The following is a 24,548-nucleotide window of genomic DNA, read 5'->3' as shown; positions in this document are numbered from 1 at the left end:
GGTCACTGCCTTTGAAGGACTGGAATGACCCAAATAACACCCTTTGGGTGGGAATTGTCAGAATGGGGCTGAGAAAGAGGTAGTGGGTGAAGGGAGAGGTGAACTACAGCGTACTCACCAATGCTGTGGGATGACGGCTCCATCTCTTCTATCTGAAGGTGTCTCGCCCCAGCTGGAATCTCAAACATCTTCAAAACACCTGCTGAAAGGCAGGGAGGAAGGATGGAGGGAAGAGAAAGAGCAGGTTTCCTCCAACAAGACACACACCTGCTCACACCCAACATGTGAATCCAGCTGACCCTGACCGAATCCGCTCCCAAACCCATCCAGCCCACTCACCTGGCTGCTTGGGCGTCTTGGCCAGTGTACCCTTCACCGTCCGGCAGTGGGAGTTGTCCCCCCCACAGACCCCGCACTTGTCATCCTGCTTCAGGGAGCCGACCTCCTTGTCACAGCCGACGTGCTGTCACCCGTGGGGAAGGGAAGACAAGTATGGGGTTACATCCCTGCAGCCCATCCCATCGCTCCGCCATGCCCATAGCCCTTTCGTCGGTCCATAGGCTAAAACATGTGTCCCCAAGGGGTAGTGGGTCAAGGGGATGCACAAGCTCTCTCCTGGACAGGCAAAGGAGAGGGACAGTCGTGCAGCAATCAACTCCTCACCACACACTCGCCCCGGACGCAGATGCTGTAGGGGTCTCTGTAGCTGCACCTGGTACCGTCGTGAACAACCTGATTCATGAACACCACGTCCCCCGTTCCCTCGGACTGGCAAATCAGCTCACACTTCTGAGCATCTGCAGCAAAATAAAAAGTAAAGGGTAAAAGGCAGGGGGAAAAAGGGTTTGCGGAAATAGATTAGGGTGATCGAAAATAGAAACCCATCTCAGCTTATACGCCTGAGCACAGCCAGATTTCCAAAGCCCAAGCTATTCGTGTGCCTCATTTTGCCGTGCCCGGTTGCTGCTCAAGAGCCTGAACTTTTGCCCAGCACACTCAGGAAATTAAGAGAAGGCAACTGGACTGGACACACTACGTGACACTGAAATGCAAGACGCTTGGCTGCGTGCATGAGGAACACCAAGCCAGGCAGGCGGACCTGGCTCCCATCCCAGCCCGGAGCGGCACGCTCCCCATTGCGGCGCCAGGAGCGAGCAGGCAGCATGGTCACCCCACCACCTCCAAGGAAAACAAGTCCTCTGTGTGCCAAAGCATACAGAGAGTGGAGATAAAATTTTTAAAGCAGTGCAAATGGATTTATCTCTGCTACCGTTACAAGGGGCTCTCCTCTTACTAGCGCAGGAGGAGCAGGGAGAGGTTTCAACACAGGCTGATCTTTTCAGCCCATCTCTGCTGTGCTTTGAGACAGCAGGAACCAGAGCAACATCTGGGTTTCTCTAAGTGACACCTGAGGGCAAGCACAAGAGACTGATTTTAAGGACCTGGCTGCTTGATGCTGGCTTATTGCACTCTAGTTTCCAGCTCAGGAGCGTTTCACAACCCAACGTCTGTGCAGCTGGCACAGTCCCCATCCCATGGTGATGGTGACCAGCGTGGCTTCCCCTGGGAAGGAAGGCAATTTGGCTACTGCTCCTTTGCCAGGACCTGCCACCACTCACCGTCATGATGCTCGTAGGGAAGCCAGGCATGCTTGCTGTTCTGGTGGGTGTAGTAGGAGTTGCGCTTGGAGCACTGCTGGGCACGGAAATCCTGGTAGGGCCCCGGGCACTCCTCGGCGTTGCACACTTGGTACTCGTAGGTGGCTCCCGGGCAGTGGCGCCCACCGTACGCCGGGCTGGAAAATAAAGCAAGTGGGTTAAAAAAGCATTGAGGGGGGGAGATGCTGTTCAAATGCGATACAGCTCAGCACCCAAATGCATGGCACAGCCCAGGCAGGAGCAGATGTCCTCATCCCAGCCAACTGAGCGCACAAGGGGAAGAGCCAGGAACCTGTTGCTCTCGGCCACTTCCAGTTTTACCCCCACTAAAAGGAGGGAGGCGGAGGCCAAACGTACAGCGGGTTGTCGCAGCTCCGGCTCCGAGAGCGCACGCCTCCCCCACAGGTTCTGGAGCATGAGCCGAACTTGGACCAGGAGCTCCAGCCACCGTCCTGGCTGTAAGGCTGCTCCGACGTCTTCCAGATGCAGTGACCCTTGAAGCACCACTGGAAGGGAGGAGAAAGAGGGGTGAGCTCTACACCTGTCTCTTCCAAAGCCCTCGGCACCAGTAAAGAGAGCCCTCCTACACCCACAGCACTGCAAAAACGGCTCGCAGTTTGCAAAGCACAGGAGGAAGGTGCTCTTCATCGTGCCCTTGGGCACGTCCCTCCTGTAGGAAGCAGGACCAGGAGTGGTCCCTGGGTGAGCAAGCTGCATCATTTCACAACCGACCCAGGAGCACAAGCAGCCCACAGCTTTGCTCTGAGAGCCCAGCACAGCTCCACGGCTGGGACTCGCAGCAGAAAATGCAGCAGAGGAACAGGGATCAGCAGGGCAGGCTCCCAACATATCCATGCTTTGGATCGGGTAAGAAAAGCCTGCAGCTTCATAAAGCTGCTCAAAAACTCATGCAAAAAGCTGCTGAAGGCACAAGCCTGGGGTATACAAAGATCCCTCTGCAAAACAAATTCCTTTGATTTTCTTTCCCTAACACCAAATTTTTTAGCTCCTGGACTGGTTTTCTCTCTGTATTCAAACTGCCTCTCCCTACCCATGCAGATACTCGGGCAGGCACTGAATTACACCTGGGCCTGGGACGAGATCAGCCCTGGGGATGTATCCCCGCTGGCACAGAGGAGATAAACCCAAACTTTTGCAAGGAGCACAGCAGCAAGCTGCTGGGCATTTTGATAAATGAAATCCAGAGCTCCGCGCTTCTTCCCAGTCATGCATGCAACGCCTGGCACGAAGCTGCGTTGTCACCCCATGGGCACCTAAGCCCAGGGTTTAACTCCAGCCTTAGGGAAAAGCCCAGCCTGTGCCCATCACAGGCCTGAAGGAAGGACCTCCCAGTCCAGATGTTGCAGTCCTCTGGAGCCACGTGCCAGCACGACATGTAACACATCTGTACACAATTCAAAAAGCCTGATTTCAGAAGCTTTTGGCAAAGTGTCATTCAAGCACTCGAGGAGGCAGCATTTTCAGTGAGATTGCTGGGATTTATGCAGAAACTTATCAAAAGTTGTTGGATACTTTACACCCATCCATTCTCCAGCAAAGAACCACCCAAAAACTACATGGGCCAGCAGCTTTTCCAACGTATCCATGCTTTCATACTGTGCTAACGGACATGCTAAGAGAGCCTAAAGTAAAAGCCTGATGACATCATGAGGTTGAATGTGCAGTGACATCATCGCTGTTTTGCCAGGTGACAAGACGAGTCTCTGCAGAAGCAGGCAGATCAGAAGGAAGAACAAAGTCCTCATCTGAGCGCAAACTGGGTAAAATAAGGAGTAATGCCCGCTAAAAACCAGGCACCCACCGACTGCCGCCCTTGAGGGTGTCCACGTCCCCTCCCAAAGGAGGATCAGCCCCTACCTTGCCTGGAGAGCACTCGGTCCCATCCAAGGGTGGCCCCTTCTTGGTCTTGCAGAAGTAGGGGTTGTCCGGGTGGCTGCACCACAGCTGCTTGCAGGGGTCGAAGGTGCGGAACTGGGGAGCGCAGAGGAGCTGGGCTGGGACGGCAGTGGGGAGCCCCAGCAGGCTCGCAGAGCCTGGCTGGCTGTCCCAGGAGGGGCAATATGGGCATGCAACCTGTATTGGCTCCGTACTCACCGCCGTGCACGTTTTGTAGCCCACGCCGAAGTCAAAGCGGCACTGCTCGTCCATGGAGTAGTTAATGCCCGGCAGCTCGGGTAACGTGGGCCACTGGTGCTCAAAGGGGTCATCCAGGAGGCAGTCGTAGGAGCTGCAGAGATGCAGGGCAGAGGCAAAGCGGAGTAAGATATGGAGGATTTCCCTCCTTCACCCTTCCCTCACCTCCAGCCCTCTCTCCAGATTCAGATATGGAGAAATCTGAATTCTCTTGGTGCTGACACTAACTACCCACTGCTGGAAAACATGGTTTCAGCAAAAAATAACTGCATGGATATATTGGGTTTGCATCACAAGGTTTTGGTAGCAGGGGGGGCTACAGGGGTGACTTCTGTGAGAAGCTGCTAGAAGTTTCCTCTACGTCCGATAGAGCCAATGCCAGACGGCTCCAAGACAGACCCGCTGCTGGCCAAGGCCAAGCCCATCAATGACGGTGGTAGTGCCTCTGGGGTAACATAGTGAAGAAGGCGGGGGGGGGGGGTAAAACAACTGAGCAATTGCAGCCGGAGAGAGGAGTGAGAATATGTGAGAGGAACAACTCTGCAGACTCCAAGGTCAGTGAAGAAGGAGGGGGAGGAGGTGCTCCAGGCACCGGAGCAGAGATTCCCCTGCAGCCCCTGGTGAAGCCCATGGTGAGGCAGGCTGTCCCCCTGCAGCCCATGGAGGTCCACGGTGGAGCAGATCACCTGCAGCCCGTGGAGGACCCCACGCCGGAGCAGGTGGATGCCCAAAGGAGGCTGTGACCCCATGGGAAGCCCGTGCTAGAGCAGGCTCCTGGCAGGATCCGTGGAGAGAGGAGCCCACACTGGAGCAGGTTTGCTGCCAGGACTTGTGACCCCACGGGGGACCCGCGCTGAAGCAGTCTGTTCCTGAAGGACTGCACCCCATGGAAGGGACCCACGCTGGAGCAGTTCATGAAGAACTGCAGCCATGGGAAGGACTCACGCTGGAGCAGTTCATGGAGGACTGTCTCCTGTGGGAGGGACCCCAGGCTGGAGTAGGGGAAGAGTGTGAGGAGTCCTCCTCCTGAGGAGGAAGGAGCAGCAGAGACGTGTGATGAACTGACCCCAACCCCCATTCCCCATCCCCCTGCACCACTGGCAGGGAGGGAAAGAAATCAGGAGTGAAGTTGAGCCCGGGAAGAAGGGAGGGGTGGGGGGAAGGTGTTTTAGGATTTAGTTGTTATTTCTCATTATCCTACTCTGATTTGATTGGTAATAAATTAAATTAATTTCCCTCAAGTCGAGTCTGTTTTGCCCATGAATGGTAATTGGTGAGTGATCTCTCCCTGTCCTGATCTCAACCGACGAGCCTTTCGTTATATTTTCTCTCCCCTGTCCAGCTGAGGAAGGGAGCAATAGAGCAGCTTTGGTGGGCACCTGGCATCCAGCCAGGGTCAACCTGTCACAGCAGCGTCCCCCAAAGACAAGCATCCCTCCCCTGCCTGCAGCTCCCTAGGGGACAGAAGACCTTGGCACTAGTGGGTACCACCACTGCCACCTCCTTCTCTGATACTCTTCTTGGCCCTGACACACAGAAAGCTGCTGGTCTGTTTCTACACCTTTTTTTTTCATGCAGCACACAAAACATTTTATAGCCTAAAGGATAAAGGCTATCACAGGCTGCCCCCAAAGCAAATGGCAAAAATATTTGAGATCTGCATCTGGGCTCCACCAGCAGAGATCTACAAACTATTGCTCAGCTGACATCTCCAGCTTTTATCAGGCTCCTATTTGCCTCCAGCCTCCACAGCCCAAAACCAGTTCAGACTTGTGCAAGGAACCAAAGCTGTTTGCAGAAGAAAAAGGGAAAATAACCTCCCAAGGACCAGTTTTTGCTATTCTTGCCAAAACAAGCAATCCCAGTGGGGACCTGTCCACCACTTGCTTCACGCAGGAGCTGCTGGGTACAAAAAGCAGGCAGTCATGCCGTCTGAAGGGAGAACATCCCCTCCTGGTTAAAATTGACTTACTGAATGTAGCGGTTGAGCTCCTGCTTGCTGCAGCGGGACCAGTGGTAGCGGTGGAAGGCAGCCTGGACCAGGGGTGCCATGATGCTCCCCATGCTCGTCTCGTCAGCGCAGCGGTTGCCCTGGCCGTCGTGCTCCATGCCTAACCTGGTGGGAAAGGCTGGTGTCAGGTCAGGTTCCCAGGGGATTTACACCAGCCCATTCATGCTGCGGTGGTGAGCACGCCTGCACCAGCAGAAAGTCCCTTTTGCAAAGAAAGGGGCACCGCCACGCTTGTCCCCCCGCCGAAGGGGACAGACAGCTCTGCCCTCGTGACTTACACATGGCCGGTCTCGTGGGCGATGACGAACGCCGAGGAGAAGCCATCTTCATGGTTGAGGGTGCAGCTGCGGAGCGGGTGGCACATCCCTGTCACCGGTGCGTAGCCTGGGGCAAGAGAGAAGGGAAGGAGAGAGGAAGAGAGGAGAGAGAAAACCTTTGAGGCGGGAGGTGGGGGGAACGAAAAATTTAAAAAAACACAGCCTGGCTTCACTGCAACAGGAGAAGAAAACAAAGAGGACAGCAGCCCAAGGACTTGCTCGCCAGTACAACCATCCCGGCTGCCAGTGCAAAAAGCAGGCTGAGGTTACGCCGAGGCTCTCCAGCATCTCTCTGCCCTCGTGCCAATGCACCTGGGCCAGCGAGAGGGCAGCCAAGGGACCTATGGGTGCTTTATCGGTGTCAGTGGCTACCACCTCCCAGCCCAGAAATGGCATCCCCCACATTTATTTTTTTTAATAAAGAAGAAAGGAAGAGAGAGAACAAAAGGCATGAGGTGTCCCCCAGAGCCCCACCAAAAATACAGCCTCGCTCGCTGCAGGCTACAGGGGACCCCTGCCATGCACCCGCACATGCACCCGCACCAGCCCCAGGCACAGGGGCACCCCCCCGCCAGACAGAGCCGGGGAGGACCATGCACCTCCCCGGCCCCCAGCCCTCAATCAAGTGCAGTGCAGTGGGGCAGCTGTGGGCAGGGAAGCCTTCCCCCCACCCATTCAGCGATGCGTCATCTCGATTTTGGTTTATTTTCCTTCTTTTCTCACATTATTTCTGCCCAATTCAATGAATTCCTTGGCACGTTCTAGAATTTACTTTCCAATTTGGTTTGTTTTTTCTTTTTTAAACGACTGACCCTTTTTGGCATCAAGGGGAAAGGAAGTTAGTGAAGGAAGGACTTACAGGTCCGAGAGGCAAAAGCAGGGCAGGACCATGCTGGATAACTCTGCCCTGGGGATAGGGATGCTCGAAGAGGAAAGCTCAGTGAGCCAAGAGGGAGGCTGAGCTGCAGCAGAAGAGGAGTGCTGATGAGCTGAGGGTGGATGCACACCCCTACACCTGCCCTCCTGCGCACACCCCGGCCAAAAAACGGGGTCCACTGAGCCTGCGTGCCACCATCCTCATGGGCCATTTGCTGCACACCAATCCAGCACCCCAGGAACAACTCGTGACTAATTGCCCTGGAAGAGGGTGGAGAGGAAAGACGCAATTGCACTCAGCTTAATTCCTAAACTGAACGAGCGGGTGGGTCCCAGCACCACACAGCTGGCCAAGGACAAGAGATTAAAGTAAAAAATAAAAGGTTTCCTACAGCTCTGCCCTAAAGTCAACAGTAATTGACTTTGGCTGTACTAAGAGGATCGGATGCCTGACAGGACAAGGGATGGGTTGCTGCTGCACCGCCAGATGCCCAGAAGTTACCATCACCCCAGGCAGAAGGCAAAACCAAAGGGGTTTGGGGCAAGCATTTCCCTCAATATTTCTATTTATCAGCTGAGCAGAGATTTTCCAGGGTGTCCACCTGCACTGGAACTTCTAAAGGAAACTTCTCTCATCATAATAATTTAATTTTTCGAAACAAGCCCAGACACGAACCTTTGAAGGGCTCACTCACATGGTATTTTGTGGGAAGTGATGGATGCATTTTTGCCTGTGCTCCAAGTGAAGAAGTTGGGTGAACCCAAGTGGCCAAGCACAAAGCTCAAGATTAAATAAATACCCAACTCTCATTACATGCAGAGCAAGTCCGCTTCTGCCTGCAAAGCACCACGTAACCTCAGAGAAACCTCTGCAATGACAAGGATCTTCTCAAAGCAGCTTCAATAAATACACTTGAGGTTTTATTTACTGGAGGAAGCGTTTGTTTTTCATCTTCCCCACGTTCAAGTGGGCAACGAGACTTACTCCAATGAACAAATAAACTAAAACACCTTAAGAAAGAGAGCGGAGAAATGACATGCTCAATGGGCACTGCAGTCAAAAGGAAAGCGAACAGTAACAGGGCAAACTAAAAGCTTGAGAGAGAGAATCAGATAATTGGGTTTAACCATACAGTAATGAGTCAAATCCTGGATAAACCACATTAAAAGATTCCCCCCCTCCCCAAAACTTTCCACAAGAAAGAACAAAGATGTGGAAAGTTTTCTGTACAAGGGGAGAGCAAATATATTTTATCTAGGATGAAAATGGGACACGTTCCCAACCAAAGAGGCTCTGGATGTCTGGACGGAAGATGGGACAAAGGAATATGAAAAGGTGGATGCTCAGGAAGGCAGACACTGGTCTCTCAAGTATAAAGGGCTCTCCACAGGAGAATGATGGCGAGAAATTACTACCCGGAAAATATGTAATTGGTGAAGACTAGATTATCCTGCAAACGCTTACCAGACACACACCTAAGAGAAGCGGCATGTCCTCACCATACCGGCAAGACACCAGACAGTCTCTTCCTTCCTCCAAATGCACTTTATTCTTCTTTATGGACATTTCCTACCTGCTTTCAGCCTCTCTGACCTTCTACATTTACCACCAGCCTGCTCAAAGGCCAACCATGGGTGATTACAGGGCAGCAAATTAAATTTAAGCAAAAGCATCCTTCAGCCTGGGCCATCACCTCAGCAAGCCGCTTAGACACCACCAGCGAACATACACCATGAGCAAGTAAGTATTGGAGGTGCTGCGGTCTGGTCCTTCATTGCATATAGCCCTGAGCTGAAAAGGGATGATATGGAGCTAAAAGGACATCATTCTGAGGAAAAGAGGCAAGAGTAAGCAAAGTGTTACTATTCCAGCAGTGCAAAACGAGGGCAGTTCCCAATGGGTGAGAAGCACCTGCACCTTGTGCCATGCAACACAGCCAGGCAAGGACATGGCAGCCATGGGGACTTCTGCAGAAAGCAAACATCCATCCCGGAGATGCATGAAAAGCAGGGTGCCAGATCCACAGGGAAATGGGGAAGGAGCTGGAGCAAGCATTCCTAGAGCAGGGCTAGTCCACTGATCTCACGACTCCTTCCCACCAAGGGGGGAGTCCAGCCAGTCTCCCCCTTCTGCTGACATGCCAAAAAAGGTCCTCTCACCAATGCCTTTGGACACAGTCACTTTGCCAGGTAGGATCTAGAAAAATGAAACAAAACCTGGTATTTCACCCATGCTGCCACGTGACTCCGGATGAGGTGTCCAAGGCAGGTCAACAGCTCAGCAGAGAGGCTGTTGGCACAACCCAAGCTCTGCTCTTTGATGGCCAACAGCACATTCAAGAGGGCTTCCAGCTGGATGTCTCCTGTGGTTCATCCCCTGCTGCAGGGAGAACCTGTTCAGGGAGGTAATCAAGGCGAGGACAGGACTCCTGCTCCATCTCTTCTTCCTCCCATGCACACCAGAAGGACTTGTGCTACAAATCAGTGTGACATTACCAGCACATTCGTGGCATCAAAGGGAGCTTCCTGATGGGAAATTCAGACTGTGCCACTAGGGTGGGAAGAAGGAGGTGTCAATTTGGAGGCAGCAGGCTCAGGAGAACTGGGACAAGTCACTTCTCATGATGCCACCAAAGCATCCGCGTTTCTAATGGAGCCATGAAATGCCAGAAGCTTTTCCTGCAATTTTTTTAATTTTTTTGCCTAGGTTTCCAACTTCTCAGACCATGTCAGCATAGCCTCTGCACCAAGAGGGTGAGAGGACTATTGCCATCACTCCTTCTGACCTCCTCTTTGGCCCAGGGTTTACTCAATGCTCCCATGTCCAGTGCTAAGAGGGCCAAGAAACCACCCCATGTAAAACCAGGTTTTAAAGGTCCTCCAGAGAACAAAAAGGACTGACTGGCCCCATGAAGCTCCCTGTGGTATTCCACCTTTTTTATGTTATTTTTAAACTGTTTAGGGCACTTTGGGACAAGGGGAGGATTGGTGCATGAAACCAAAGTAAGGGCAGAATGAATAAAGATAATTTTTTTATCCGTTCAGGTTGATGCTCTGGATTAATTCTGCCTGTCTTCTACTTCACATAAAAAAAATACCAATTTTTATAACCTTTTTCTGGACCTTGCTGGCCAAGAAACAGACTGTGTTTGCAAGAAATCCTCTCCCCTCTCTGGCTTTCCCCCAGCAAACTGCACATACCTGATTGAGATAAATACAGTACCTTGCATACCTGCGGGACCAAAATCTTGCCTGGTGAGGAATACAGCGTGGTCATGGTACTCGGCATGCTCCGGGTCGGAGCGCTGCTGCGAGTGAGCCCAGCGGCAGACCTGCTCCAAGCTCCGAGACGGGTTCCCTCGCTCTATCAGGCTGACTGACTGGGTAAAGAATTAAAAAAAAAAAAAAAAAAAAAAAAAAAAGAAAGAAAAAAGAAAGAAAAAGATGGGTAAGTTAGTGGGGGGAGAAGGAGCCTGCCAAGAGTTTTGGGGTCAGAAAGACTCCTAAGCAGTGCTTCTCCATCATTAGAAGCAACAACATCCTGCTTTGCGTCTGCAAAGCATCTTGCGCCTTTTTATATTTAAAAATAGCAAGAAAATCATTCCCACAAATGGATGTGGTCTGGTACAGGAGGGTATATGACCCTCTTTGGTCACACAAGCTCTTGGGGCAGCAGCAGATAAAAGAGGAGAGTGACTGGGAAGCAAAGAGGATTCGGATTCCCAGCTCCTGCACTGGCTCCTCGTCGAGACGTCGCGTGATGCTGATGCTCAGCAACAAGCAGAGCAATGCTCCCCTGTAAAACTTGACCTACAGAGACCGAAACCCTAATACGAAATAGGTAGAGGTGTCCAGGACTGCATTACAGCAGTCACCTTGTCCTTCATTTTTTTTTTTTTTGTTCAAGATCAGCATTTTGCAAAATTATGCTCTCTAAAATGAAGGATGCTCTCTAAAATAAAGGATGCTCTCTAAAATAAAAGATGCTCTTAGGTAGGTACCTGCTGAGCTGCAACGGTGGGAAGAAAAGAAATATTGCCCTGCCCCTGGCCCATAAGTGGAGGCCATGGAGGTTTTACCCTACAAAGCGCAAGGTGGGAGACAAGAAGCCACAGGAGGATTCGCTCAGGAAGCATCAGACCTAAACAGTGGTGAGCTGAGATCTTGCCTGGATTCAAACATCTGCTTATCCCTGGGTCTCTAGGAGGCATTGGGTTTCTGCCAGCCAAACAGATTTCTGTAACAAACAGGGTTTTTTTCCCAAGACCTAATAATTTGTGGACCACACACGCAGACATCACCGTGTTGAGTCATGAATACCCTTGCTAGAATGCTTCATGTAGGATAGGGGTTTGCCACAAAAAGTATGGCAAATCATACTGTCTTAAAGAAAATCTTTTGGCTGTCATGCTCAAATGAGCCTTAAAAAATAAATGCAATCTGAGAAACTGCATGAAACCTTCCTGTGCTTTTTCTGTCCATGCCCAAGCCATCCAAGAGCTGCAGGACAGCCAGCAAAGCCTTCCACGGCTGCTGAGTCAAGGCTGGGATACAGGTGATCCTGGCCTTGGATTCTCCTCACTAATATCCAGCTCCTGCCAGCTTAGGAAGCCACCTTTGTCCCATCACCTACTGCCACCCTAGAGCTTCTGAGGAAGCCTCTCATGGTTTTTCCCGCACCCCAGAGCAAGCAGATAAAGGCTGATCGCAGCCACTCGCCATCGTCCCAGGGACCCCCTCTTTGCCCTGGGGCTGGATGGCTATGGAGCTCTCCAGACCTTCAGGCTCCAGAAACCAGCCAAGATAAGGGTTCAAATTCATCCCTGCTCAGCACAAGTTGTCACTCAGGCTTCGATGGTTGACCTGAACGACCACACTTTTCCAAGCCAGGGCTTACCTAAGTGCTAAATATTATGGTGATGAGACACTAAGACATGGTGTTGCTGCACACTTGCCAGCCTCGGGAGAAGCAGCAGCTGCCTGCTGTGCCTATATTGCATTTCAGCAACCCTTCTTCCCTCACTAGGCAGGGCTCGAGCCGGGAAAGTGGCCGAGAAGCAGGGGCCAGCCTGAATAGCATCTCCTCCTCACCGCGTCCGAGTGCTGTATTTACCTGGCGGTATCCCACCATGATAATCCTGACCAGCACGATGTTGATGTGAACCCCCAGGGACTCGTCATGATAAATTTCATCCACCTGAAGAAGGGAGGGAAATAAAACAGAGAAGATCATCCCAGCTCTCAAGCCCCTCCATGCTCCCACGTTCAGCATCCTACCCCGCTTTCCAAGACTGCACAAGACCAGGCGCAAAGGTCACATCTCCCTCCTCCCACCCCCAGCTATTTTTTTTTTTTTATTTTCCCCTGTGTAAAAACCATAAAGTCAAAAAGCCAAGCTGGAATAAGCCAAATTTCCCCAGGATGGGTGGCTCAGATGGTCAATGACATCACCCGTCCCATCCAGAGCGCGGAGGAGGGCTGCATTTCCCACGGGGGCTGCCTCCACTGCCGAGCATCTCGCAATGAGCCATTACCCCCTTCAGAGCATGAATTCCTCAGATGGAAGGAAACGCTTCGGACTCCAGCATCCTTGCATTTAGTGGAAAGAAAAAATGGCTTTTTGGGGAGAGGCAAGAGATCATATCAAAGCAAGGGCATTACTCAGTTATACCAGTGAGTCAAAGTTGACCTACCGCTTCAGAAACCCCAGGAGAAGACAATACAATGAGAAGAAGAGGGAGGACTTGTGAGTCAATAAGGCATCTATCAACGTCGGCTATTAAAAATTACTTTGCAAAGGAAATAATGAGCTATAACCTTTTCCTTCTGTGTTTCTAGGATGAATAAACAAATTCTACTCCTAAGTGCTACCAAGACAAGAAGACAGCCAAGTGAGAAAGGTCCCTGCGAGCTGAGCATGGTGACAGCCGGCCACCGAGAGAGGCACTGAGCGGGCAGCCATAAACCCATGCAAGCACAGGAGATCCTGCACCAGCCTTCACCCACCTGCACAGCATGTGTGAAAATACAGCTCAGACAAAAAAAATACTGATTTTTAGAGAACGGGACTTTCTTATTCCCCAAATGTCTCCAAAATGAACACTGCCACAAATGGGGCTTCAGTGCAGAAGCTGAGGAAGTAAAATTAAAACAATTTTTAATATTGACCAGAATTAATGTATAAATTAAAATATACTTTTTCAACTTTGTCCAAGAGAGGAATAATTTACCTCGGTTCTATCATAGTTTTCCAGAATAGATGAATATTATAAAGCCAGATTTATGGAGCTTTTCTCTTTTTTCCCCTCATTCCTCTTTTTTTTTTTTAGGTTTACATTCGAACTCAAGGGTTGGGTGACAATTGCCCCTTTACTGTTGCCAGCATCCAAGTCTGCCATTTTCCAGACTGCACGAGTGCTTTACAAGCCCTCAGATTTATGGGCTCTGCTTATGTTTGAAATACCCACTCGGGCCATTTTTAAACCCAAAGACCCAGCATTAACATTTCCCCATGACAACTAATACTCCCATGGAGCAGCTTTGAGCTTTGCAGAGAGGTGATGCAGGTCCTGAGCCTGCCACATCCTGAATGCAGCAAAATTGATTTAAAAAAAAAAATAAAAATCAATAAATAATTCGCCAGTCCATCCTCATGAATGCATCCCTTTGGATGCAGAGGCTCTAAGCCCCGCAGGGTCATTGCTTCAGCAGCATGGAAAGATAATGCCACACAACGCATCCTCAGCTCCTCCCTGCTTATCGTGGTTGGGATGCTCCTTCATGCTGCACTGGTACCTTTTAAAGGCATTTTGTAAGAATAATGAGAATATCATGGATTTCTTCCAACACTAATGCTTTTTGGGGGGGGATGTGTGCAGATGGGAGGAAGGTCATGCAGCGCTGCAGCTAGGCTCCCACTTGCAAACACTACTCATACCTACAGTCCCACCAAAGCACAAAGCATCCATCCCAGCAAGGAGCTGCAGCACCCCAGGGTGGTCACACTCAGCCATGCATTTTGGGACACAGGAGGCTTTGGCATCCTGGAGAAAATGTTAGCGGATCTGAGAAGTCCCACATCAGGAGTTTGACCCTTTATAAAAATATTTGAACCTTAACGCGTGTCATATGAGAGGTAATATAAAAGGGCAAGAAATGGGAGGAGAGAGGGAGAAATGAAAAATATGCTATGGCCCTGAAGAGCTGGAGGGCTGGACCTGGGGGACGGTTCAAGGGAACAAGGGGGAAAACATGCCCATTTCCTTCACTTCCCAAAATTTTTACACATTTTAGTTCACCATCAGCACTTGTCAGGAGCTGGAGCATCATTAAGCCTCTGCTTCAGTCAGCACCTCAGCATCATCCACCGGCACACTGCTGCTTGCTCCCCACTCCCGAGGACCCCTCGATCCATTGGGATGAACCATGTTCCTGCCTTAGCTACCTCTCCACCAGCCGGCGCTCCCAGCCAAGCCACTGCCTGACCTTGTCGCGACTCAGAGCATCTAAGGGAGCAGCACAGACTATCCTTCCTGGCTGTGCAGGATATTTCAGCAGGATGCTCGGGAGACCCCTCCAGCAGCAGGAAAGGATGCTCCGTGACAGCCTCCACGCGGCAGCCCCAGCCAGCGGGAGGAGGGTCGCACCCAGAGGAGGAAGGAGCAGGAACAGAGGGAGCTGTCAGGGCAAGAGCTTTGCTCTTTGCCGGCTGACCTACCATTCATCCCTCCTCTTAGCAACATCTCTTCCTACCAGTGGTGCCTCCAAACAGTCCCCAGGTCTGAGACAAGCTCCCTGCCCCAAACCATGCACCCCCAGACAACATTAGCTACCCCAGGAGAAAGAAAATATCCTAAATTGGGGAACAGCAATATTTTTCACAGGCATTGACAACTAAACTCATCAATACCCTCCCAGCACCATGCGTCCTTCCTCAGCCTTGCTAGAGAAGTGCCTATGGACAGCAGCAGGACCACGAGCAGCTTAGAAACAGCTCATTAAAGGACTAAGACGCAAGAAGCTGTATTACTCCAAGATGGGATTTAATCCCCTAAATCTTCCTTTTAAAGCAGTGCTAAATCCCACTCTCCTCCAGCTAGCAGGGACTAGGTACCCCTCCAGCCTCTGAGCCAAAGGGTTAACCTTAAACCCCAGCCCCTGTTTTGTCTAGGGGAGGGCAGCATTTAGGCAGGGATCTGTACCTAACTGTAAAGGTCCAAGCTGGTATCTGTTAATTCAGAAAGCAGGTGTCGAACCAGACTGCCCAAAGCTATGGACTTCCCTTAATAGCCAGATATAAATAATTGATCGAGGGAAAAAAAAGAAAAAATCAAAAGGGCTTGGTGCCTGCTGCCCATCAGCCCACCCTGGAGCTGGTTCAAGCAGGCAGAGGGGATGGAAATGGGCCCAGGGAACAGTTTGCAGGCTTGGCACAACTCCCCCTGCCCTCTGCGGATGCCATTAAGCGAGTCAACATCTTCAAAGAAAATCCCTCCAGAAAATACCTGCTCATTAAAGGGCTCCGGTAAAGGGACCCACCTCCCTGAAGACAGATGGGATAAAGATCTTCTTATCCCTCTCGCCCACATGGTTAGATGCCCAGCCTGTATAATATTGTCACCTGGCAAGAAATGATCTCCTATTCCATTTAAAAGAGGATTTTTTTCTCCTAAAAAAGACCAGCCCTTAAGGCTAGATGTATGTTAAGGGCAAACCAGCAAGACCAACCAGTCCAGAGGACCCCCCGCAGGCAACAAAAAAGCCCCCAGCCCTGCAATGCCAAGGGGATGATGCTAAGCTTTACACAATGAAAGGAACATTAAAACTTTGTGCATCCTCTCCAAAATGCTCAGTGAATTTACAAAGTGCGGGGCCCCCCCAGACCCTCACCAGCACTGGGAGAGAGCAAGGCTGCCTACCTAAATCCCTGCAAGTCTGGCCAGCCCCGAGTCTGCAGCCCCAGACATGAGATCTCGACAGCAAACCGCACTGGCAACGTCTAGACCTTAACGTTCTTCAGGGAAGGAAAACAAAAGAGAGAGACATGAGAAGAATTTGCCAAACCAGCAGAATAGCTGACATTTCAAAACCCCAGATCGCTTACTCAGAACAGCCAAGTCATCTTTAAGCTCCTTTATTTTATTCCCTCATTCAATTTTCAGGCTGGTGGATTCACCCCCCCATTTTCTGGGGCTGAGGGGGTAGGAACAGAGGCAAAGGTCCTCCTGATCACATTTTTGGGCTTGCTACATGCACTTGCATCCCCTGCAGCCCTCTGCAAGGGCTGACCCATGTTACCCACATTTTCAATACAGAGGAATGGAGGAAAGGGGAGGTTTGCTCAGCAGAGCAAGACTCTAGATTTTATCACAGCTCTCCATGCAACAGGCTATGTTGTCACAAAAACATAGCAACAAACACGTGAGTCTATATAGGGGGCAGGAAAAAGCACATGCACGTGTAAGAGAGACATCAGAGGTATTTTTTGCTATTATCAGTTAGCAAGGAGATGGCTCATGAACCACCCCAAAACAAATCCATACACCAGAAGGACTATAATTTGCCCATTATTTTAGACTGGCCTCCCTCCTGAAATGGCATCGAGCTTGGCAAATCAGTCTCTCGAGCAATCCACGCTCTGGTTTGGCTTTTCAGATAATCCCAGGTTAAAAATATAGCCAGAGGTTTGTTTTTTTCCCCCCTAACCCTCTCCTCCGCAGGGTCTCAGTAGCACTCTTTATCACTCAGCTCTTGGGAACAATAATTCGGCCGATGTGCCGGAGGGGAGTCGGGCAAGTCCCAGCCTGGAGAGGGCTCTGACTCGCGGGGTTTCCCTAGTAACCCAAAACAATGGGAAAACACCAAGTACCTTTGCATCCTTAAGCAAATCATGGGCAATATCCTACAAAAACCCCAGCTAAGCAGTTGACACCAGGGCCAGGCTTAACAGAGCCCATAGCTTGGCTTGTCATCTCTGAGCAGGGCCAGCCCCAGCCTTGAGAGCATCAGGGGCGAGCGGTGGGAAGTCCGGAGGAGAAAACCAAGGAGCCCAACTGAATGGCAAGAGGCGAAAAAGCAAAGCAGGACACAAAACATTTCCTCTCCTCTTCCCCTGACAGGGTGCTGGATCCCCTCCTGGTTCCCAGCCCTTCTCCCACCCTTCAGCCCTCGCACACGGCAGTCACTGTGGCTGGGGGATGCTAATTTTGCTTCAATAGCATTGCAATCCCTGCCGTGGGCAGCAAGCAAGACAGGGGAACAACTTGCCCCAGCCACCACATCACCAAATATTCATCCCGAGAGCATCAGGGAGGGGGCCAGGTTTTGCTAGGACGGGCACAGTGATGCTCAGCTTGGAGTTATGAGATATGCTCATATCAGATGCTCCCTCTCCAGCATGCACAGCAAGCGATGGCAAAGGATGCGTTTCCCGCTCACTTCAACCTGACCCAAAATCCTCGTGTAGCCTCCGAGCCAAGAAGGGAGTGGCAGGCTGGGAATGCAGGCTGGGAGCTAGAGGGGATGGCAGCCTGCAGGGAAGCTCTTAGGTGCACAAAAGGAGCAGTCATCCTCATGTCAGCTTCCCGGGACGGACACAGCGCCGTTCGATGAAAAGCCTGGCATCAACATTTCTGGCAATGAAATAAGGGCTGTTTTTTAAAAAAAAAAAAAAGTTCTCCATGACGAATCATTTATCACGGAGCTTCAGCTGACACAGAGTTCCTACTAAAAGGGTTTGTGCCTTGGGGAGAGCCCCAGGACCCTACCTACAGCAGCACTGTGTTAAGCCAAGCCCGTGCAGCACCGGGAAGGGCTACTTGTCCCACTACCCCCTCAGCACCCAACAGGGACCCCAGAAAAGGCCAGGGAAGTTTATTATGAACTTCCAAGCTCGCTGCCCCCTTTCCTTGGGATATATCTTGATAAGAAAACTCCTGGAGGTTTTCCCAGCTGGCTCCCATGCAGCATCTCCCCAGCATACTCCAGCCCAGCTCATTAAGTCCTTTTCTCATTAGAGGGCTGGCCAACCCTCCCCTCCTTCCCCTTGCCTCCAACTAATGGGATTAGTGTTCAGTTGTGTGGTCCCAGCACGCTCCTCCCCGCCAACCCCCGGCACCCTCCTCTCTCTCCCCTCTGCCATACAGGCCAGAAAGCATTTTTTTTTCTGCTGAATCGGGTATTTTAAGGCAATCCGAGCCGGTAAGGAAATGAGGCGGCGCCAAGGGAAGAGGAGGCGGACGGAGGTCATGGCAAAGCTGGAAAGAAAACGCACTAAAAACCAGAAAGAAAGAAGGGGAAGGGGGTGGAGGAAGAATGTATAGAAGGAAATAATACTTGGGGAAAGTATTTGTTGCATCCATTATCCTGGGTTTTTTCCCCCCTTTTATTGATGCTGCATTTTCCCCTTTTATTTAATTCATTAAAGTCTCCAGCACCGCCTTTATTTGAATAGACAGTGGTCCTCCCTTCTCCCAGCCCAGCATCCCGCGCATTCACTCCCTGAAAAGTCCTGCCCGCGGGGTATAAACCATGAAATGCGCCTGAAAACCAACCTTTTGATTAGAGCTGACAATCCCCAGGCACTCAAACCGTCCGTCCCCCCGGATCGGAAAAGAAAAATGACATCATCTCCAACCCCCGTAACGTGGGAAGAGCCTGGGGTCAGAACGGGGAACCCTGCGGCTTCCCCCTTGCAGAAGGATTTAATAAGCAAAGGGGAGAAACTTTCAGAGAGAGAATTTAAGTGATGCTGAGAGCATCCTACCACGAGCATCAAGATAACGCACCAGAGAATAAAATGTTGCAATGAAGGCATTTGCTTTTTAAAACCAACATCTTTTCCATTTGGGACTGGCCACATTATGCTTTGCCTCTAATCCCGCAAATCCTTACCCCTTATGTTGATAATTTCACCTTCGTTACTGGCAATATGGCTCTCAGCCTGCCTGCCAGGGCAGAAATAATGCCCAAACAAACAAGCAAGCAATCAAAAAGCAAAAGCATCGTTACAGCTCGGTTATTTCTGAGCTGATTGTGCCTTCTGAACACTTTCCATCACCATGGAAAAGAGTACTTAAATAAAAATAAATAAATAGAGGCAAGGATAAAGCATGGAAAACAAAAATGGGAGAGCGCACAAAAGAGATCTTTGAACACGGACCCTATTCGCAGACATTTAGATGCCGGCAGAGCAAGCCTCCTGCAAGATGACTAGCTGAATAAATATTGATCCTTCCACATCTCTCAGAACTTGGGGAATATGTACATTTTTATCTTAAAAAAGAAAGAAAAGCAGTGTAGGTAATCAGTACAGGCTGCCCTGTGCCACTGGATGAGGAGAGATGCAGAAGCAGGGCTGCTGTAAAGCTGCTATAAACTCCTTTTCAAACACATCTGACTAATCCTCAAGGTGCACAGGCTTTCCAAGGAACGTGAAAAAACTTCCGAAATCTATAAAAATCTGCCCCCCCCCAAATACTATTGAAAATAAATAATAAACATCATAATTACAAAATAAATAATAACTATAACAATTTCAAACTAAACAGTCAACAACCATTCTCTTCCTTAGCATTTGCTGAGATTTCGGCCACAAGGATGAGATGGTCTTGGCCAGGAGAAACAGAAGATGCTCTTGGACTCGGGTGACAGACAGTGACAGCAACCAACATGACGGACCCTGCTGTTGGCCAGGGGAACATGATGGAGATGAACATAAAGGGGCTCTCCTTTCCATCACTCCCATTGCCACAGCTATTAAATGCCAAAGCCGGCTGTTCCAGCAAAGGAACAGCCCTTCCTGCAGCACTTTTCCCGCCCCCAACCCATTTTTTTCCGGGATAACAGATTCGCAGCCACAGAAGAGCAGTAAACCAAGGGAGGGGTGGGAGCCAACGGGCCCCCAAAGCCAAGCCTTACTATGTTCATGAGGGTGAGGACATAGTTCTGGACGTGCTCCTTCCCATGGAAGCGTACAACCGAGTCGTCCACCGCCAGCAAGACCTCGATGTTGTAGTCATCCTTCCTGGCATGGCGCCTCTTGCGCTCCGCATCCCCCAGCCGCTCCGTCATCAGCTCCAGGGAGTTGGGGAGATCGCCCACCCGCACGCCGGGCACTGAGCAAGGCATGGGGGACAGAAAAAGAAACAGCCATTGAGGTGACCTGACACCATGGTGACACTCCAAAAAAATATAAATTAAGCAGGAAAAATAAATAGGATGTATAACTCCAACCAGGTCGCTGATCCAGCTTGCTCTACAGTGGGGAAATGGCTCTGAATTGGGAGCACCAGCACTAAAAGACACATCAGTGCAACGACGGTCCTACACTGCCTGTTGGGTGGTGGTGGGACACCTGGGGCGGTGGTGGATAGCTGGGGAGGACGTGTGCGAAGCTGGGGGCTGCTCCTTGAGAGCAGATAGCTGCAGACACAGCATCCTCTGTCCTTCACAGCATCCTTCACCCTTCATCGCATCCTTTACCCCAGCATCCAGCAGCTCACTCGAAGCTCTCAATTGCAATTCCACTAGCGATGCTACAAAAGCAATGAGCACACCCTGGAAAACTTTTAAACTCTTTTAAAAATCAGGGAGCTGATTATGGTGCCACAAGAGGTGAATAAACACCGGGGAAGGCTAATGCCTCCATGTAAATATAAATAGGTTTATAGAGTGCTTTTGCACAAGGTTGACCCTGCGCTTGTAAACACTTCTGGGTGCGCTTGGCTTTGTGCGGGTGAGAGGGGAAGTCAGCAGGCAATTTATGCACGCAGAGTGCAGCGCACAGCTAAGTGATGCTATTAAAAAAAGGCACATTTTCTCCTTCAAGGGAAAGAAGGACGAAAAAAAAAGGACAAGGCACTAGAAAAGCGAAATTAATTATGAACACTGGGAAAAGGAAGGGCTTCTATGATCTGTTAAAAAGTCAAATCAACTCCACATTTCACAGCGTATGGCTGATTAAAACAAGACTGCAGCACCTACATCTCCAAGCTGCAGTTGGCAGCCAAGTCGGACCAAGTCAGGCTCCTCCATACCCCTTCGCTCAAGAGTCCCAACTCTGCTTCCCATCCCAAGGCCAATGTGATCATCCATGGGCCTGATCACACCCACATCATCTAGGAGATTCCTCTTTGAAGAGGAGGAAGAATAACTCATATATAACTCATCTAATTTTAACCAAATTTGGAAGAATTTCAAAGTTCCCAGCATTTTCTTTCCTTTCTTCTCACTGATGACCCAACTGGCAGTTAAAGCCAGCCTAAAGCCATAGGGTGAGATGTACAAGCCAGAGGGCAAGTGGAAGGAGAAATCCTCTCCTGACAAGAAACAGTTATTATCAATTGCTGGGAAAGACTAGCTTCAAGCAGCCCGTACCTTCGGGGTGGAGGTCCTGGCGGGGCTCGGCACTGTCCTGCCGGATGGCCGACCGGCGGTACACGACATGGGCCCTCCCATGCTCCTCTGTCTCCTGCTGCCCCCTCTCCAGGGGCTCGATGAAGAACTCGTTGCTGTCTGTCCGAATCAGGCCAGCCTGGACTCCACAAAGAAATAGAGAAAAGAGAAAAAAAGGTGTGGTTTTATATACGTGTATGTGTATATACACACTCAATATATTCATTAAAGATTGATACAGAGCATGCATGAATGCAAGGGGATAAAGCATCCCAAATCAACTAGGTGTCTTGTTGCTACTCCATGACACTGGGATGGATCCATTATCATGTTCATGCATGATAACCTTTAATTTCTCCTGTAGATGGAAAAAAAATAAAATAAAAAGAGGGGGAGAAAACCAACCAACCAAAAAAAAAAAATCTGGCCATGATTCAAGTTATGTCTTTACATGGCTAGGAAACCATTCCTTCTCATCAGCGACAAGTTTTTCTGCCTAACCCTGCGCATCAGGGGATACAGGCTGCACGGGCTCCCACGCCACCTCGCCTCCCTGCACCCTCCCCATCATCCCCATCCCCACCCCCACAGTGCTGGGGAGGAAATCAGCCATTTCACCGACGCTACTAACTGCAGTCACAGCGAGAAGGAAAGAAAAAAGAAACCATCATCTTTGCCCTGTGAAGTGCTTGGGAATTAAAGCAGGGGAATCCCTTCAGAGGAGAAGCTGGAAAGCCTTACAACTCCACCTCCCAAAGAAGGGGAAGATGAATGAGAGGGCAAACATCGCTGGAAATGTTGTCCTGGCTACCAACCTGCTCCTAATTAACACCAAGCTCCCACCAAATCCCCCTTGACATCAGCCCGAGCACTCATACCCCGCAGCGCCGGCTGGCTCAGACCTCGGGCAAGCAAAAGGATCACCAGGATTTGGCTTCCATCCCGTGGGCAGTCCCCCCCAGCCCAGCATTTTTCGCAGCTCCCTCCATCGCGCATGCGTGCGCTCCTTGCTCCCGCGCTGCCCGCTGCTGCCTGCTGTTGAATAGCTGCCTGGAAAGCACAGGCAGAACATATGGATCTGTTCTTACAGCAAAGGCTTTGACAGCATGTACCTACTGGAGTCCTCATCAGGGCTGGGGTATTGGAACTGTTTTCATCAAATAAAACAAAAATTATATCTATATATATATAGAGAGAGAGATTTTGCACAGAGCAGTACGAAGATGTGAGCTGGGCTCTGTAAACAGCCAGGCAAAGCTGGGGCTCTTCCAAGCCTGCCTGGGTCATTGGATCCCCTTCGCATTCACGTACCGTTGCATTCATCGTGGCATCAGCCAACCTGGCTCTGTTAGACTTCATCAAATTTCCTGCTACACTTGGGTTTTATTAGCTGCTTAACTCCTCTGGAAAGAAGGTTTTTGGCTGGTTTTGTTTCACCTCCTTCCCAAGGAATCTAAGTACGGGCAGTTATGCTAGGATCAACTCGCCTGACACACGTATCTCAGGTCCTTCCCACAGGAGACGTTCAGATCACCAGAGCAGGACATCTCCAGCCAGAGCTTGTCCCACCACCTCCAGTCAAGGAGATGAAGATCACAGCCAGGTTCAACCATGAGTTTGGAGCACCAGGCAAGGTGGTGGTGATAAGGCAGAGATCAAGCCAAGGAGTCAACCCACAGGTCAGGTCCAGTGATGGCTGGGCAAGTCCCTGATGGGGCAGGTCCAAGCCGTTGCTCTTTATTATATGATAAGAGAAGGTGGGCATCCATTGCTTAACACAAAAATGAGTAGCTACGAAGGGCAGAGCCCTGGGCATCTGACACAGGCATCACAAACACGCTTGGATTTTATACGCATGAATTACGCTGATAATTTCCCACCAACTAACGTGCTTCCAGCTTGCACGCGGCTACAAATTTAGGCTGGAGTGGCACTCCTGCTACCCAAAAGCACCCGGCACGGTACCCTTGCCAGCATCCTATTTTAGCCCAGCGGCATAAGAAGCAATCCCTGCCCCAGGAGGAGGTCTGCTGGGACACTGCTACCCCCTCGCAGACCTGTCACGGGGTGTTTCACCTGGGACGAGGCACCTCAAAGCTGGCTTAAGGGTTTACGACGAAAGCCGGGACTTGCTGAGTCAGGCGGCCGGAGGAAGGCTGCGCCGCTGTGCCGGGGCAAGGCTGGATTAAAATATGAAAGAGTCTGGTCCCAAGCCACAGCCCACTCAGGTTTGCGCTGCTCTACAGCTCGTGATTAATTATATATGGCTCAAGAAACAAAGCAGCCCAGACTTTCTCGCCCGTGCTTCCTCCCAAAGGCGGGATGCAACACGCTACTGATTCCAGCCACGACCCACAGGCAAAGCAGATACTGCGAGGACTTGTGCGCACATCTGATCAGAGCAGCCTAATAAATGAAACAGAAACCGCAGCGGTCACCTTGGCATTTGCAAAAATAAATTAAAAAAAAAAAACAACCCAAAAACACCATTGCAAGAGGCATGCACAAACCTGCTCGGTCTTAAAAAGGAGCAGCTCAGGTTGTATTTCAGCATTTTGGGAAGGTTATGACTGTAGGGAGGCAGCAAGAGAGGCCAGACACCACCCAAAAAGCCTCAATAAGCTTTCCTTGGGCTCTTGCCAAGAGATCGATCCCATCCTCAGCGATCAATTTGCCATGCGCTTCCCACCCCCAATTTTATTTGGTTTAATAATACCAAATCAAATGAAATCTGGCAAGGTGGGACTACCATTTCTGATATTTCTAACATGAGATGCTGTCTGCAGCTCTCGGTGAAGGTAATTCCCAAACTAGAAAAAGGCCCTTTGAAGACAATTCCACTGGAAAGAGGGAAAATATACTTTTTTTTTTTTCTTTTAAGGAAAACACCAAACTCAATTCTGCCAGCTCGCAGAAGGTGAAGTCTCTTTTCCAGCTCTCCTGCGTCTCCCCAGGCTATGGGAGAGAGGAACTGGCCCCACTGGCCCAGTGCCAGCCTCGCTAAGGAGGACGCCCCCGGCACCCCGGGGTAAGCGCTGGGGGTAAAAAGCTCCAGCTCCCACAGGAATTCAGGAAATTCTGACACTTCAATGCAGCTGAAATGTGGAAAAATTAATAAAGCCGCTCCACTCAGCCAGA

The 24,548-nt window shown here is 50.5% G+C and overlaps 1 protein-coding gene across 4 annotated transcripts in view; it reads right to left on the bottom strand.

The window, feature by feature from the left end:
• ADAMTS14 (ADAM metallopeptidase with thrombospondin type 1 motif 14) overlaps window positions 1-24,548 on the bottom strand; it is a 34,991-nt gene that overhangs the window by 5,400 nt on the left and 5,043 nt on the right. Inside the window, exons 3-15 of one of the 4 annotated variants that reach the window (XM_087767120.1) lie at window positions 21,393-21,549; window positions 19,935-20,131; window positions 12,130-12,213; window positions 10,240-10,396; window positions 6,102-6,207; window positions 5,785-5,928; window positions 3,774-3,906; window positions 3,537-3,650; window positions 2,016-2,164; window positions 1,620-1,795; window positions 664-797; window positions 340-463; window positions 119-202 (exon numbers count right to left, since the gene is read on the bottom strand). In XM_087767120.1, coding sequence (XP_087623246.1) covers window positions 119-202; window positions 340-463; window positions 664-797; window positions 1,620-1,795; window positions 2,016-2,164; window positions 3,537-3,650; window positions 3,774-3,906; window positions 5,785-5,928; window positions 6,102-6,207; window positions 10,240-10,396; window positions 12,130-12,213; window positions 19,935-20,131; window positions 21,393-21,549 — 1,759 coding nt within the window. The remainder of the gene's footprint in view (window positions 1-118; window positions 203-339; window positions 464-663; window positions 798-1,619; window positions 1,796-2,015; window positions 2,165-3,536; window positions 3,651-3,773; window positions 3,907-5,784; window positions 5,929-6,101; window positions 6,208-10,239; window positions 10,397-12,129; window positions 12,214-19,934; window positions 20,132-21,392; window positions 21,550-24,548) is intronic. The other 3 variants (XM_087767121.1, XM_087767122.1, XM_087767123.1) reach the window with 3 other exon arrangements.

The sequence above is a fragment of the Nipponia nippon genome, unplaced genomic scaffold (assembly GCF_047370975.1).
Source record: "Nipponia nippon isolate SJK-2023a ecotype South Korea unplaced genomic scaffold, ASM4737097v1 scaffold_3, whole genome shotgun sequence".
Classification (NCBI taxonomy): domain Eukaryota; kingdom Metazoa; phylum Chordata; class Aves; order Pelecaniformes; family Threskiornithidae; genus Nipponia; species Nipponia nippon.
Note: the sequence above shows the minus strand (reverse complement) of the source record. Positions and strands in the feature narration are given on the sequence as shown.